This window comes from Salvia hispanica, chromosome 6 (genome assembly GCF_029641045.1).
Source record: "Salvia hispanica isolate PSC_SH4W2 chromosome 6, Shi_PSC_v1, whole genome shotgun sequence".
Lineage (NCBI taxonomy): Eukaryota > Viridiplantae > Streptophyta > Magnoliopsida > Lamiales > Lamiaceae > Salvia > Salvia hispanica.
Window position 1 is genome coordinate 33,233,561 of NC_142697.1, and position 17,249 is coordinate 33,250,809.

A 17,249-nucleotide genomic window follows, 5' to 3' on the forward strand; every position below is an offset into this window, starting at 1 on the left:
CGTCTACTCTAGTCCCTTCACAAATTCAACCTTGCAAAAGGTGCGTAAATTGTCTTCAATCCTCGGAGTTCCTAATCTGAAGAGTCTCTCTTTAGTGTTGAGTCGCCCAAGAAGTACCAACCCAACATGGAGCTGAACACGAGGGGGAGCAAGGTTCTTCGAAGCTAGTCGTCCGGGTTCATTTGTTGTCTGCCCTTTTTCCGTTTGCTTATTAACATGTAAAACAAAATTAGAAACTGAAAATAAAGTATGATTGTCCTCAGACCACACCCTCACATCGCTCGTATTTTCCTTCAATACTATCAAATTCACGACCATTAGGAGTTCTTCCACTAATTCCTCCTCCCAAACAAAGAGCCTCCTTCTCCATCTCCACAGAAGGTTCCACCTCCAGACACCTCCATCCCATCTCCCCATTTCTGACTACACAATTGAAGCCTTATTCCACCAGAATTATCTCTCTCTCTCTCAAAACGTATGCGTTTTATTTCTAGTTGTACTATCTTGACCATGAATTATATAAAAAAAAAAAAATTCTATTTCCCCCAAATTGAATTAACACAAAACGATTTACTGTTGGATTTTTCACTTGTCGCCCTGTAATTGGTAGAGGGGTGGGGGGTGGAAAAATGTTAAAATATGTAGTATCGTTTAGGATTAATTAGTTTTTTTAAGATTTGGTTTTCAGCGTATATAAGACATCTAATTTATTTTGTAGTTATCAATTAATAAAAAAAAATTGTACTAGTCATTAAATATATTTCTCTCTCTTTTCTCTTCCCTCTCACATCGACCGTTTCTTAAAATCTTCATCCTCCTTATTCAATTCTCAATATTTTATAGAAATTAAATGTTTTATATTTATTAGGATGAAAAGAATATATTATAACATTTTTCTTTATTTTTTTTTAAGGGGTGGCTAATTCGTAGTAGTATATTAATATAATTGTGTAGAACAAATGCACCTCAAACGTTGCTGTGGTAAAATTTATAAATGTAGGCCTATTTTGGCTCAATAAAAATATTGGACATACATATCCCTAGTTTATAGCATTCATAACCCAAACAGGAGAGGGATGCCGCGACGGAACAGTGGCGAGGCAAGGTGAGGCGAGGGCGCGACTCATTGTGCGATAAATGAGACAGGCGGGCGACAGGAAAGGGACATGGGGTGAATTTTCCTTTAAATAAAATTGGTGGAATTCTTTGATCGGAATTTTCCGTGGAGAGAGTAGATGATTACAACTTGATGAATGAAGACTTTATTTTTAGAAGACAAATTATCACCATTTTATTTACTATATTTCAAAATAAAACCATTCATGAATTACCGAAATTAATCTCAACCATTTTCTCGGAAAAAATTGCCTTGTGTGTGGGGACCAAGGTGGAATTTCGATGCCGACTACACGGTGCCTTGTAATGACCGGAGTATAAACGAGACCGGTGGAGATTATACCCTATCAAAATATGCTATGCAGCGTGTGGCTTACCCTAGATTTGTTTGATAATAAAAAAAAAAAAAAAAGAGAAGACACATTTTGCTTTCTTGTACATGTATATCTGTTAGTATGCCTTGAATCTGTATAGGATTGTGTCCTATTTGTCATAACAATATCCTATCGTTCTGCAACATTTAGTAGAGATATAGATGGTAACGAGAGATAAATAACAAGTTATGGAGTAAATTATGACTATATTCATGTTATTTTTACATAAATACTTTTATACTATAATGCAATAAAATCATTCGCCATTCACCAAAATTAATCTCAACCTTCCCCACTCCAATAATTCCCTGCAAAAATCAATTAAGAAAGCAAATTAAAATTAATGAAGTGCAGAAAACAGCCACATCGACCGCGTTTGGGACTGAAGAACCGGGAACGAGACTAATGGAGATTGAACCCTAGATATGTTTGATTAAAAAAAATGGGGTTTCTCCGTCGTTTTCCGAAGAGACTTAACGCTACTAATAAAACGGGGAAGAGGAAGAAGAAGACGACAATTTAAAGTGAGATCAAAACTCAAAATCATAGAGACATGTATACATACACACATTTTGGTAGTACTTTATTAAAGAGGAAAGACCTAATAAAAACATGAAGAAACATTCCAATAGCCAAGAAATTAGAAAACAAGCTATGTTTCACATGATATATCTGTTGTGACAGAATAGAGCAATTGTGTAATCGTGAGAAACAGAAACGTAAAGAGACACAGAATTTACGTGGCTCACCAACGTTGTATCGGCTAGCGGCAAACTATACATATTCAAGGCATACTAATAATATCAATATTAGGAAACAAATCTTAGATGCCTCCAGACAAGGCGAACCACGTACCCTGTACCATCACCACGAACAAGACCCTGAGCCCGGCCCTAATTGCCTCTACCCAACAGGAGGGCTCCTCATCCCTAAACATCCTCCCAAAACTATACAAAATGTTGAGCTTCCCATTTCCGGTCCCAGCAACATCGAAGCTCGCCTCTTGACCAGCCCTACGCCTGGCGAAGAGGGCCTTGACCGGTATCTTGACTTCACTGATGTACTTGTCTCCCCGAGTTCTCTTGCAGTAGAGCTTCACCACCACCTCCAGCCCGGGCTTCCGGAGAGAGGCCTTGTTGATGGTGTAACTGAGCTGGAGGTCCCATTTAGGGTTCCTCTCTCCAGCCATGTCCACGGTGGTTCGGATGCTTGTTTTGGGCTCTCCTTTGAAGTAAACCTCGGCATAGACTTTCATCTTCAGGAAACACCGAACTTTTGGGAGATTGTCGGCTGAAACAATTTTCATATCAAGGTTTCTGAACTTCATCTTTATCGGTGGGTATGATTTGTTTAAAATTGATGAGTATATATTTTTGCTTTTTTGTATATGGATAATGTAGCTATAGCTAGATCTATAAATATGTATGATTCATGATGAATACTGAAATGGTGAGGTGTAGAAAATATAATGGAAATTTACTAGGACGAAAAAGAAAAAGAAATTGATTTTGCTCGCCAGATTTAATGAATATATTACTATTGTGTGTGTATGTGTGTGTGTGATTAGGCAATAATCTAAAGGAAATATGTATTTAGGAAGTTTCCTTTAAACAATGGCCGGTTGGGGTAAAGAAAAATAACAATATTGATAGGGACTTCACTGCTAAAGTCCTGCTATACTGCAAACTTTATCTCTCTTATGAATTACTAGTACGAATTAAAATTTGGACCATTAAATTTTAAAATTTGATGTCAATAGATAATAAATAACGTTAAATGTTAACACAATATCACTTGATTGACGTTGTATTGACGTTATTTGTCATTTGTCATTTGTTGACATCAAATCTGGAAATTTAATATAGTCTACAATGGATTACACCTCGACTTCACTATATATATTTTGTGCATGTATACATATATGTGTGTGTGTGTGAGATAGAAAAAAACAATACTCCCTTGGTCCTGACTAAGTTGAGTCGTATTGCTTTTAGGGACGTCCCAACAAAGTTAAGTTATTTCCTTTTCTTTTTAAACAAAACATCACTCTTACTTGATTTCATCACCTATTTTACTCTCTATTAGAGCACCCGCAACGGTGATCAGGGAAAAGCGTTGGCTTGTCACGGCGGGCCACCGTTGCAAGGCACCCTCGGGGAGTATATATCTCATCTGGCTGGAACACACGCCCCGCAACGTGAATATAACCGTTTAATACCGCTTTTCTCACATTTTTTTAATTTTTTTATCCTTCAATGCATCCCCAAATCATCTACAAATGCTCCATTCATCTAAAAAAATTCACACTAAATTCTCAACATTTTCATTCTCTCTCTCATATTCTCCCCTCATTTTATATATATTTATTTTATTAAAATTTGATATTTTAGAATAAAAATAGAGAATTGCAACCAAAAATTTCCACGTGAATATTTCAACATGCACCACTTGAGCATTACTTACCCAATAAGAATAGGACTATTCAAATCTTCAAATCAAATAACCTGTGAAATCATACTACTATTAAGCAACGAAATGTGTGGGGATTGGGATATGTCACTAGGGAACGTTAAAGTCTTAATATCTCCATAGTATAAGCATCAAATAAAGTATTTGTATATTATAGTGAATTTGATGACTATGATAAGTTACATTATTATATTAAGATTGCTACATTATTAAGCGACCAATACTATTCCACACCTAAGAAATTTAAATGCAGAAATTTGAATGCGTATGAAACCACTAAAATTTAGTGTTTAATTAGTAAAGTAATATACAAGTACTTCAAATGTCTCTATGGAATTAAAAACTAATTTATAACTAATTAGACCAATAGTATTTACTATTTCAAAACAATTTATCATTAACAATTAGGTGTCTGGCTCTCTCTACAAATTATAAAATAATAAAATAAAATAATAGTACTAGTTTAGTAAGTTATGCATTATGTCATGTCAAGTAAGGTACTTTCAAAAATAGAAATATATTTGTGCTTTTTTGTACATGATTTGGTTAGAATTGATGAGGATATATTTGTGCTTTTTTATATATGGATTTATAGATGTGTATGATTCATGATGAATACTGAAATGGTTGGAGGTGTAGAAAATATAAAGGAAATTTACTAGGGCGAAAAGAGAAAAACAAATTGATTTTGCTTGCCATATATACTAGTGTGTGTGAGTGTGTTTGTGTGTGTGAAAAAAGGCAATATTCCATAACAATCAAAATCATAATTAATTTTTGGGGATTAGAATCTTCGTATGGGAGTTTTCTAGTTTGAATTTGATGCCTAAAAAATGGGAATTATGTCAAGATAAGCAATTTCAATGTAGTGTTATCGAATTATTTTTAATGTGTAGGCATAATTTGGTAGAAATTAAAGTATACTAATCTAACGACACAACGCTATAGAGAGAAAAAACATTGGCAAGATTTAATATCGATCGTCAAGTTTGTTATGCGTGTCACTGTGTAGGCCATTCGACGAGGGTAAATATTTCGGTATTTTGGAAAAATTATACTGCTAAGATTTAATATTCCATTCGTTTCCGATTCAAGACGAGCCACGTCCCCTTTGTCATGACCACGAACCCGACCTTGAGCTCAGCCTTGAGCGCCTTGTTGATCGTGTAATTGATCGTCCCATCTAGGGTTTTTCTCTCCAGTCATGTCCACGGTGGTTCGAATGCTTGTTTTTGGGACTTTCATCCTCCCGAGCCACCAGATATCTAGAAGATTGTCTACTGAAACAATATTTATTTTAATATTTTGCAATCCATCAAATTAAAATATGATGATTTTGTTAGAATTGAGGAGTTATCTATATGTACAAAAAGTTTCCAAAGTCGTAAATTTGTATGAGGAAGTTTCCCTTAATTGAAATTTAAGGAGGATTAGTAGGGTGGACTAAAGAAAAACAACAATATTGATAGGGACTTCACTAATTTTCATCCGTTCATGTGAATTCTATTTTTGGAAAGTTATATCGATTTAATAATGTAGGTCTCACTATCGATTAACCACTTTAACTACAATTCTCCTTCCCTATCTTACTTTACCCCATTTTCTTCCTCTCTTACTTTACCAATTTTATCTTAATTCATGCGTCATACTCATTGCTCATACTTTTATGAGAAGTGGGAGAGTACATTATTTTCTATATCAGTCTCATCTACTTTTCGGCACGAGTTTTAATGAATTGATTGCAATATTATAAGCCTCATTTTCACAGGGGAGTATTTTATTATTGAAACTTTCACCATTTTATCAAAATCTCCAACATTCGGAGTTTCTTTCCTTTTCTAAACTAATTGCTTAATAAAACTCATATCGTCCACTTTCATCCTCAATATATATATATATATATCAACTTATTTACTAATTTCTACCACATACTCTACCACTTTATTCATTCACAATACTATATTTTTTAATTATTATTAAGTTCAGATCCTTTCTCCGCTCAAATGCTCCAACTATTTTTACTACCTGTAATGCACACATTAAGCAAAGCTAGGAATATAATGTGCAAAGAATAGTAAGTAGAATGAATTTAACTTTGTAATGGATGTAATTATAAATGGAATTTCAGCTATGTTTCAGATTGTGGTAAAGGAATTGTATTGAAAGTTATACTATATAATAAATGTGTTTTACATTAAACGATATCATAATTGGTCTAATGTAGTTAAGTTATCGTGTATAAAAGGCGAAAGAGTCCAATTTTTCCAATGTGTAGACATAATTTGGTAGAAATTAAAGGAGTATACAAATCTAACATTGCCAAAATTTAATATCGTCAACTTTGTTATGCGTGTCAGCGTGTGTGCCACTCGACGTGAGTCAATATTTTGGTATTATGGAAAAATAATATTGCCAAGATTTAATATTCCATTCATTTCCGATTCAACAAAAATGCTATATTTACATTTAATAAAAAAAATTAGAAAAATCAGGATACATAATAAGGTGCGGAGAGAGTAACTGTTTTAACTAATTCACTAAAAATGAAGGGAAGGTGATCTGTGCGAGTTGTCTTCTGGTGTAGAACTTTTTTTTATAATGAATCTTCCACTAAATCACCTTCATTCATAATTTATTATAAAATTAATATATAAATGTATGGCTTACACTCTATTACTCCATGTGTTCCATATATTTTATCACAATTTGTCCAGACAAATGCTTTAAGAAATGCAATAAAAGTGAAATAAAAAAATTAATCAAATGTGAGTCATAATTTTATATATTAGTTTTATAATAAAAATGTGAGCGAGAATAAGTTAGTGAAATATAAGGTCTGCTACAAAAAATGGTAAAAAGTCAAATGTGAAAAATTTTGTGGGACTAAAATGAAAAATGTGACAAACTTTTTGGAACAAAAAGAGTAATATATAGTAGTATTATTTAACAAAGTCAAACAATTTCTAAAAACTAAAGAAAAAATACATTTATTAGGGGACGAGGGAGTAGATAATAACAACTTGATAATTATAGGCTTTTCTTGAGAAAACAAAATATCACCATTTACTTTATGTTTGAAAATAAAACCCTTCACAAGTCACCGAAATTAATATCAACCATTATTCGTTGCTGCAGCTATAGAACTATAGATGGTAACAGAGAAATAAATAACAAGCTATATATGGAGTAAATTATGACTAAATTCATGTTATTTAGAGCCAGAAATTAAAGTTTATGAGAAAAAATAAACCCTTATTTTTACATAAATACTTACTCCAACAAAATCATTCACCATTCACCAAAATTAATCTCAACCTTTTCCAGTCCAATAATTTAACAAAATTAATCTCAAGAGTAAAGGTCAATTTCGGTCCTAAACATATGACCAAAATATAAATTTGGTTCAAAACATTCACTTTTTGAAAATTAGGTCCATAATAAATGAAATCCTTGTCAGAGTGGTCCTTTTTTTTATGGTTCCGTCAAAAAGCTAACGGTCATGCCACTGTGCAATGTTTTTTAAAAAGTGAATGTTTTAGCCAAGAAATAAGAAAACAAGCTATATTTGATATGATATATCAATATTAATTGACCAACGCACCGTCTTCCTCGTCCTCACGGTCACGAATCTTATAAGGTGCCTCCAGTCAAGACGAACCACGTCACATGTACCAGCCCCGCGAACACGACCTTGAGCCCTTCCTTGAGCCCTTTCTTGAGCCTTTTCTTGAGCTCCTCTTTCCAAAAGGAGGGCTCATTCCCAAAACTTGAGCTTCCCATTCTCGGTCCCATCCACATCGAAGCTCGCCTCTTTACCATCCGTACGCCTGTCGAAGAGGGCATTGACCGGCATGTTGACTTCACCGATGTACTTGTCTCCTCCCCAAGTTCTCTGGCAGTAGAGCTTCACCTTCACCACCACCTCCAGTCCAGGATTGTCGAGAGAGGCCATGTTGATCGTGTAATTGAGTTGGAGGTCCCATTTAGGGTTCATCCCTCCAGCCATGTCCACGGTGGTTCGGATGCTTGTTTTGGGCTCTCCGTTGAAGTAAACCTCGGCATAGACTTTCATCTTCTAGAACCACCGCCGAACTTTTGGAAGATTTTCGGCTGAAACAATTTTCATATCAAGGTTTCTGATCTTCATCTTTATCGGTGGGTGTGATTTGTTTAGGAATTGATGAGGATATATTTGTGCTATTTTGTATATGGATGTAGGTTTATATATGGATGTGTATGATTCATGAGGAATACTGAAATGGTGTGTAGAAAATATAATGGAAATTTACTAGGACGAAAAAAGAAAAACAAATTGATTTTGCTCGCCAGATTTAATGAATATATGTACTATGTTCTAAAGTAGTAATATATATACTAGTGTCTTTGTGTGTGTGTGTGAAAAGGCAATATTCCGTGAACAGTCAAAATGTTAACAATCAAAACGAAATATGTATTGAGCAAGTTTCCCTCCAAACAATGGTCGGTTGGTGTAAAGAAAAATAACAAAATGTCAACACAATGTCACTCGATTGATGTTGTATTGACGTTATTTGTCATCTGTTGACATCAAATCTAGAAATTTAATATAGTCAACAATGATTACACCTCGACTTCAATATATATATTTTTTGCATGTATATATATGTGTGTGTGTGAAAAAAAAATACTCCCTCCGTCCCAACTAAGTTGAGTCGTATTGCTTTTAGGGATGTCCTAACAAAGTTAAGTTATTTCCTTTTTTTTTACAAAAAAGCAAAACATCTCTCTTACTTGATTTCATCACCTATTTTACTCTCTCTTAGAGCACCCGCAACAGTGATCAGTGAAAAGGGTTGGCTTGTCACGGCGGGCCACCGTTGCAAGGCGCCCTCAGGGAGTATATACTGATCTGGCTGGACCACACGCCCCGCGACGTGAATATAACCGTTTAATACCGCTTTTCTCACATTTTTTTTTATTTTAAAATTTTTTTTATCCTTCAATTCATCTCCAAATCATCTACAAATGCTCCATTCACTCGCTCCTTTATTAACAAAAAAAATAAAACGGCACTGTTACTTTATATTATCACCTACTTTATTCTCTCTTAGCCCGCAACAATGATCCGGAGGAAGGGCTAGCCTGTCACTCTCAACATTTTCATTCTCTCTAATATTCTCCCCTCGGTTTATATATATTTATTTCATTATAAATATTTGATATTTTAGAATAAAATAGAGAATTGCAACCAAAAAATTTCCACGCAAATATTTCAACGAATACCACTTGCGCATTAATTACAATAAGAATAGGTCTGTTCAAAATTTCAAATCAAGCAACGTGTGTCACTATTCGATTTAGTGTCAAAATAAATTCAGAATCAAAAATTTAAATTCTTAAAAAAAATTGTGTGCATGAATTGAAATGCAAAAATGAAGTGATGCAAATCATCAATCCAGTTAAAACACACTGAAAAACTGAAAATTATGTCTTTTGATTAGGATAGGATGCGTAGTTACAAACATGTTTCCCTTTACTTACACCTAAGAAATGGGTCAGGTCAATAAACAAAATATGGAAAATATATTGGTACATTTAACTGGGATGTCAATCCGCTCAGATTGTCGGGCTATTCAGATTGTAAAATTTTTTAATTATAAATTTTCAATCCTAATCTTTTGGATTTCAGACTAACTCATCGGACTAGTCGGGCCAAATTATTTTTCCGTTGAAATATTAACTCTACACATAAGCCAAAACAAACTAAACAAAAGAACAATCGAATGTGATTGTATGCTTTACAAAACATTTGTTATAATACCGAGAAATTTAAACGTGTATGAACTAAATGTTGGGAAGAAACCAAACAGCCAAACCTTGCGGAAGCACAAAGGGTGTTCTTTCTCTCCCAATAACACAAGTCAATAATTATTTCTAACACAATGTGGCACGATAATTTCAAAGACAAACAATCAGCAGAAATATAAACTGAGACAACGATTTTTACGTGGAAAACCCTTTCGAAGCAAAAGGGAAAAACCACGGGACTTGAGAGTCCACTCAAAAGCTCCACTATAATATATTTTTGCTACAAGATCAAACATCCAACCTCTACAACGAAGTATAAACTCCAACTAGGTTGATAAAACAATCTTAAGCAAAATACCCAAAACAAGATGAGAAAATCACCAAAACAGGGGCTGATTTCGACACCAGAAAATCTGACCTTACTGTTCACGGATCAACAATCGCACCGTACAATATCAAGATCTTCAAGTCGACTACCCACTGTCCGAGTTTCAGCTCAATCAGACCACGGATGAATACCCGATCGAAGCCTCGAACAGAACTGCACCAAGCTGAAAATCTGCACTCACCTTTCACAAAATGGAGTTATGTTGCCACTCTCAATCTCTCAATTCTGACTCTGAATTGATGATAATAGCAGCTGACTCTCAATCTCTTTTTTCTTCTCCACCGTCTTAATTTGTGATTTTCCCCAAATCAAAAGATGTGCTGTCAATTTCTAATTAAACACACACACTAATTAGCATTAAGGAAAAAAGAAATATGCCCATTTATTTTGGGCCAACTTGAGTTGGGCTCCCACATAATGGGACCAGCCCAACAAATCTCCCCCTCCCATTATGTGGAGGAGACCGCCATCCCGGCGATCGAGCGACAAACTTCAAACTTCCCTCTCAGTAAAGATTTGGTGAACATATCTGCACCATTATCATCGGTGTGAATCTTCTCAAGCTCTAACAATTTAGCCTCAAGAACTTCTCGTATCCAATGATATCTCACATCAATATGCTTTGATCTTGAATGAAAGGTTGAATTTTTACCGAGGTGAATTGCACTTTGGCTATCACAAAACAAGACATAGCTTTCTTGAGTAAAGTCGAGCTCTTGCATAAACTTCTTCATCCAAAGCAACTCCTTGCTTGCTTCGGTCACCGCAATGAACTCTGATTCAGTAGTAGACAAAGCAACACACTTTTGCAACTTAGATTGTCATGACACAGCTCCCCCTGCACAAGTAATCAAGTAACCTGAAGTAGATCTTCTTGAGTCAATATCTCCGGCCATATCTGCATCTGTGTAACCAACTAGAACAGGTTTCTCAATGCCGAAACATAGTTTCAAGTTGGAAGTTCCACGAAGATATCTCATAATCCACTTCACTGCATTCCAATGCTCCTTGCCCGGATTAGAAAGAAACCGACTAACTGTACCAACAGAAAAGGCCAAGTCCGGTCTCGTGCATACCATCGCATACATCAAACTACCCACGGCTGAAGAATATGGAACTTTCTGCATCTCTTCCTTCTCTTTATCTGTAGAGGGACTTTAGCTTTATCCATATTAAACCTTTGAAGTACTTTTTCAATGTACCTCTCCTGTGATAACCATAATTTCTTGTCATTTCTGTCACGTGTCAATTGCATGCCAAGAATCTGCTTTGCCGGCCCCAAGTCCTTCATCGCAAATGACTTACTTAATTCCTTCTTCAATACATTGATTCTAGAAGTATTGCAGCCAAAAATAAGCATATCATCAACATAGAGCAACAGAATAATAAAATCATCATCAGAGAATTTCTTAACAAAAACACAATGATCGGAAGTAGTTTTCTTATAGCCATGCTCCCCCATAACAAACTCAAACTTCTTATACCATTGGCGGGAAGCTTGTTTAAGACCGTACAAACTCTTCTTCAATCTGCACACATAATCTTCTTTTCCTTGTACAATAAAACCCTCTGGTTGCTCCATGTAAAGCTCTTTCTCCAAATCCCCATGAAGAAAAGCGATTTTTACATCCATCTGTTCAACCTCTAAATCATAATAAGCTGCCAAACTCAAAACGGTTCTGATAGAAGACATCTTTACAACCGGAGAAAATATTTCTTCAAAATCAATCCCCTTTTTCTGACTATAACCTTTGACGACCAATCTGGCTTTGTATCGTGGAGCTTCAGAATTTTCTTCTTGTTTTACCCTGTAAACCCACCGATTTTTCGAAGCTCGTTTACCCTTAGGCAGTTTCACCAACTCAAAAGTATGGTTGTCATACAAGGATTGAAGTTCATCTTTCATAGCCTCAACCCATTTATCTTTGCATCCACTTTCCATAGCCTCATCATAACATTCAGGTTCTCCCCCGTCAGTTAAAAGAACATACTCTTCAGAAGTATACTTCACATTAGAACGTCGATCTCTAATAGACCTCCGAAGTGGAGCTGTTGGTGGAGCTATAGGTGCTTGGTATTGATTATTCTCATCATCATCCATAGGAGCATCAACATCATCTATACCTTGCTGGTTATCAACAACGTCATCTTGCACGTGATCCTGAACAGGATCTGGCAAATGACCTAGAACGGGATCCATGTTAGTCAAGTCATTAGTTTCTTCTGGATCCTTTTTCTCTGCCTCGTAAATATTATCAACGGTTTGATCCTCAATGAACATCACATCTCGACTTCTCATCAGCTTTCTTTTAACTGGATCATAAAGTCTATACCCAAATTCATCTTGACCATAACCAATAAAGATGCATTGTCGTGTTTTGGCATCCAACTTAGATCTCTCATCCTTAGGAATATGAACAAATGCTTTACAGCCGAACACACGAAGATGATCATATGACACGTCTTTACCAAACCAAACCCTATCTGGTACATCACCTTGCAAAGGAACACTAGGAGAAAGATTAATCACATGTGCTACAGTACACAGAGCTTCTGCCCAAAAGCTCCTAGGCAACTTTGCATCATGAAGCAAACATCTAACTCTCTCAATCAGTGTCCGATTCATTTGTTCAGCCAATCCATTCAGTTGTGGAGTTTTCGGTGGTGTCTTTTGATGTCTGATTCCCTGCACACGACAATAATCATCAAAAGGTCCACAATATTCACCACCATTATCAGTACGGATGCACTTCAGCTTCTTTCCTGTTTGCCTTTCAACTGAAGCTTGAAACTGTTTGAACACATCAAGAACTTGGTCTTTTGTTTTCAAAACATAGACCCAAAGCTTTATGGAACAATCATCAATGAAAGTAACAAAATAAAGTGCACCACCATGTGATCTTACCTTCAATGGACCACAAACATCGGAGTGAACCAACTCTAGCAGCTCAGACTTTCTCGACGGAGGATGACGCTTAAATGAAACTCTTCTCTGTTTTCCTGCAGCACAATGAGCACAATTTTTCAGTATAGTATTCTTCAAACCCGAAAGTAAGTTCTTTTTAGCTAGACAATTAAGGCCCTTCTCACTTATGTGACTAAGTCTTCTGTGCCATAACTCAGTTGAGCTATCATTCTCTGTCACATTTACAATGGTACTTGAAGTCGAAGCTTGCATCAAGTAAAAATTCGCATTCTTAGTTCCTCGAGCCACAACTAAAGAACCTTTAGTCAATTTCCACTGCCCTTCCCTGAATGTATTACAGAATCCCTCGTCATCTAGCTTTCCTGCAGATATCAAATTCAAACGAATATCCGGTGCATGTCTGACATCTCTGAGTGCAAACTTTGTTCCATTATTAGTAACTAAGCAAACATCTCCTATGCCAACAACCTTCACTAAACCATCATTGCCCATCCTTAATACTCCAAAATCACCTGAAGTATAAGATGTGAAGAACTCCTTCTTTGACGTGACATGAAGTGAAGCACCGGTATCAATCACCCAACTCGTCTCGTCGTATGCTAGGTTGATCACATTTTTATCACAAACAACTAGCAAATTATCATCAGAAGTGGTAGTAGCAACAGAATCAGATTTTTCATCTTCTTTTCTTTCTGATTTATCTCGGCCAGCTTTGTTCTCTTTCTTCCACTTGAAGCAGTTTTTCTTAATGTGGCCTGGCTTACCACAATGATAACATTCAATATTCTTGTATCTTGATTTTGATTTGCTACGACTTTTGTCTCTGCCTTTTTTTCCTTTATTTTTGCTTCTCCCCCTGTCTTCGGTAACCAAAATCTCTGACTGCGATGAAGAACCCTGCGACCGTCTTCTCACCTCTTCATTTAACACTCCATTCTTGGCGATTTCCAAAGTCACAATACCACTGGGAGCTGAATTAATAAGTGAAATCCTTAGAGTTTCCCAAGAATCTGGTAGAGTAGCAAGCAACCAAAGTCCTACAATCTCATCATCTAATGTGACCCCCATGCCGAGTAATTGAGTCAATGAACTCTGAAACTCACTCACATGATCAGCTATAGATGTTCCATCTTTGTATCTCAACATCATCATCTTCTTAAGTAAGAATAATTTGTTATTGCCTGACTTGGAAGCATACAAATTTTCAAGCTTATCCCATAGTGTGCGAGCATGTGTCTCTTGATCAACGTGGTGATAAACATTCTCTTCAACAAATTGCCGAATAAAGCCACACACTTGATGATGTTCAAACTCCCATTCTTCATCACTTTTAGACTCGGGTTTTTGAGTAGCAAAAACTGGAAGATGCAAAGCTTTCACAAAAAGCAAATCCTTCATCTTATTTCACCAAAGTTGATAATTTGTGCCGTTCAACATAATCATTCTGCTTGTGCTAATTTCCATAATTACCGAACACAATAACCGTAGCTCTGGATACCAGTTTGTTGGGAAGAAACCAAACAGCCAAACCTTGCGGAAGCACAAAGGGTGTTCTTTCTCTCTCAATAACACAAGTCGATAATTATTTCTAACACAATGTGGCACGATAATTTCAAAGACAAACAATCAGCAAAAATATAAACTGAGACAACGATTTTTACGTGGAAAACCCTTTCGAAGCAAAAGGGAAAAACCACGGGACTTGAGAGTCCACTCAAAAGCTCCACTATAATATATTTTTGCTACAAGATCAAATATCCAACCTCTACAACGAAGTATAAACTCCAACTAGGTTGATAAAACAATCTTAAGCAAAATACCCAAAACAAGATGAGAAAATCACCAAAACAGGGGCTGATTTCGACACCAGAAAATCTGACCTTACTGTTCACGGATCAACAATCGCACCGTACAATATCAAGATCTTCAAGTCGACTACCCACTGTCCGAATTTCAGCTCAATCAGACCACGGATGAATACCCGATCGAAGCCTCGAACAGAACTGCACCAAGATGAAAATCTGCACTCACCTTTCACAAAATGGAGTTATGTTGCCACTCTCAATCTCTCAATTCTGACTCTGAATTGATGATAATAGCAGCTGACTCTCACTCTCTTTTTTCTTCTCCACTGTCTTAATTTGTGATTTTCCCCAAATCAAAAGATGTGCTGTCAATTTCTAATTAAACACACACACTAATTAGCATTAAGGAAAAAAGAAATATGCCCATTTATTTTGGGCCAACTTGAGTTGGGCTCCCACATAATGGGACCAGCCCAACACTAAAGTATAGTGTTTAATTAGTAAAGCATTATACAAATACTTCAAATGTCTCTATGGAATTAAAAATAATTTATACAGTAATTAATTAGACCAATCTAGTATTTATTTCAGAACAACTTGTCATTAACAGTTTGGTTTCTAGAAGTTTTAGGCCTTCAGCCATTTTTGTCATTTATTTCTTCAATTCAAAATTTTTAGAGATGTAGTTATTATCTCTTTTATTTCTCAACATCATACGAAGAAAAAAAAAACTTGAATCAACCTTCCTCCACTCACAACCACGCCGGAGGCGACCGCCCTCCTTTTCCGGCGGTGCCAGTGGAAACAAGAGGTCATCACCTTCCATGTGAATTTTATCACTTTGTGTGTGTCTCCTTTTCTCTTTGTTTTTTTTACTTGCTTCTTTTTATATTTATTTATTTTCTTGCTTTATTACATGCCCTAGTTATTGTGGTCAAACTCATTCATTTTATTCAGTTTTGGCATGATAAATTCATTTTATTACATGCACTAGTTAGTTTGGCTTTTTCGATGTAAAGACAAGATTAGTTCCAAGAATATATGACCATTCGATCGTGGTTCGACACTTGACTTCACTTTTTTGTGTTGACTAATCTTTACTTGTATAAAATTAGGTTTTGCCTACTATATAATTTAGCTTTCTTTGGTTAATTATCTTTACACTTAAAAACACATGTACACCGTGATGTGATAAAGACGAGCGTAATGTAGGATTAGTAGGTTGTAAGACCCGTGCGCTGACCCGCAACCTGACTGGGCCAACTCCTGCATAACTTACCAGCCCAAATGGCCTGATTATATTTCAGGTTACAAAAATACAACCCTAACTTGTTAATTTTACGTGCTCAGGCTATTGTTTCAGGTTGTATTGACATTCCTACATCTAGACATAATTCCAAAATTACAAAAACATATGCAAAAAAAATACAACAATAGTTGAAAATCAAGCAAATGATATAAGATACCCACATATATCAAAAATCTCTATAGATTACAACAAAACATGGCAATATAGCCTTTGGATTAAAAACATACAATATATCCAAATTCGAATAAGACCCAACGGCTCCGGCAACGGAGTCATAGTCCTCCTCATTCCCCTCTGGGTTCTTCTTTACCCGGCCGGCGATCACCCTACAAACCAGCATCGCCCTCCTCCCCTCGTCCGCCGCCACCCTACAACTATCGTGGGCATTTCCGCTAGTCGCAGTTGTTAATATACCTATCCATAAAAAAGTAACAGCATAAATAGCCGCAATTATACGACATTTGTCGCTATTCACCACTAAAAAGACGTTGTCTTGTACACGAATGAGAAAATTGCCTAAAATCAAAACTTTAATGTAGATGTCTATTTTAGTAATCAAAATTTTATATTTATAGATATTCTTGTAATCCAAAGACTTTTGTCTATTCTCAAAGTTATCATATCTTATGAAACCATATAGAAACGACATGAAATTAAAGTAGATCGATCTCTATTATTTGATTATTAATCATCACAACATTGGGTTGGCATATTGATAACAAACATGTATTCTAGATCGATCTACATAAAAGATAGCATCCGGCTCAACAAGCTTCTTGACATCGCGGCATGATGCCAAGCACTCCCTCAGGCACTTCTCAACTGAATCTGCCGTGCTACCAACTGCAGTCGTACGCAGAAAAAAAATATTAGTAGGGATTCAACTATTGTGCAATTTTCTAACCATTAATTTGACAAGGTCGAAAAACATTTTTGGTGACTTACACTAATTCTATATAGAATACAAATTTTTTTAAAAAAATAGTCGTAAGGGCTTAGGCCCCTAGAGCTTGCTTACTAGGTCCACCCCTTGGCTATAGAAGATATCATTATCACCACCATTGCCATCAACACA

At 35.9% G+C, this 17,249-nt stretch overlaps 4 protein-coding genes across 4 annotated transcripts in view; all 4 read right to left on the reverse strand.

Annotated features, from left to right (window-relative positions):
- LOC125207127 (protein SRC2 homolog) overlaps positions 1–17,025 on the reverse strand; it is a 59,406-nt gene extending 42,381 nt beyond the window's left edge. The window contains exon 1 of the mRNA XM_089061264.1: positions 17,007–17,025. The gene's annotated coding sequence lies outside the window, so the exon portion shown is untranslated. The remainder of the gene's footprint in view (positions 1–17,006) is intronic.
- On the reverse strand, positions 4–417 carry LOC125206637 (uncharacterized). The gene has a single exon (XM_048105878.1). The coding sequence runs from the start codon at positions 415–417 to the stop codon at positions 4–6; it is 414 nt and encodes a 137-aa protein (XP_047961835.1).
- Positions 7,714–8,031, reverse strand: LOC125206638 (protein SRC2 homolog). The gene has a single exon (XM_048105879.1). It carries the CDS (start codon positions 8,029–8,031, stop codon positions 7,714–7,716), a length of 318 nt encoding a protein of 105 aa, XP_047961836.1.
- The window catches only part of LOC148923637 (uncharacterized), a 52,784-nt gene continuing 51,875 nt past the window's right edge, over positions 16,341–17,249 (reverse strand). Inside the window, exon 4 of the mRNA XM_089061564.1 lies at positions 16,341–16,588. Within this exon, the coding sequence (XP_088917690.1) occupies positions 16,341–16,588 (248 nt within the window). The remainder of the gene's footprint in view (positions 16,589–17,249) is intronic.

Bases quoted from the DNA above. Each gene is read 5' to 3' on its own strand.
- LOC125206637 (XM_048105878.1), bottom strand. From the start codon at position 417: ATGGGGAGATGGGATGGAGGTGTCTGGAGGTGGAACCTTCTGTGGAGA.
- LOC125206638 (XM_048105879.1), bottom strand. From the start codon at position 8,031: ATGAAAGTCTATGCCGAGGTTTACTTCAACGGAGAGCCCAAAACAAGC.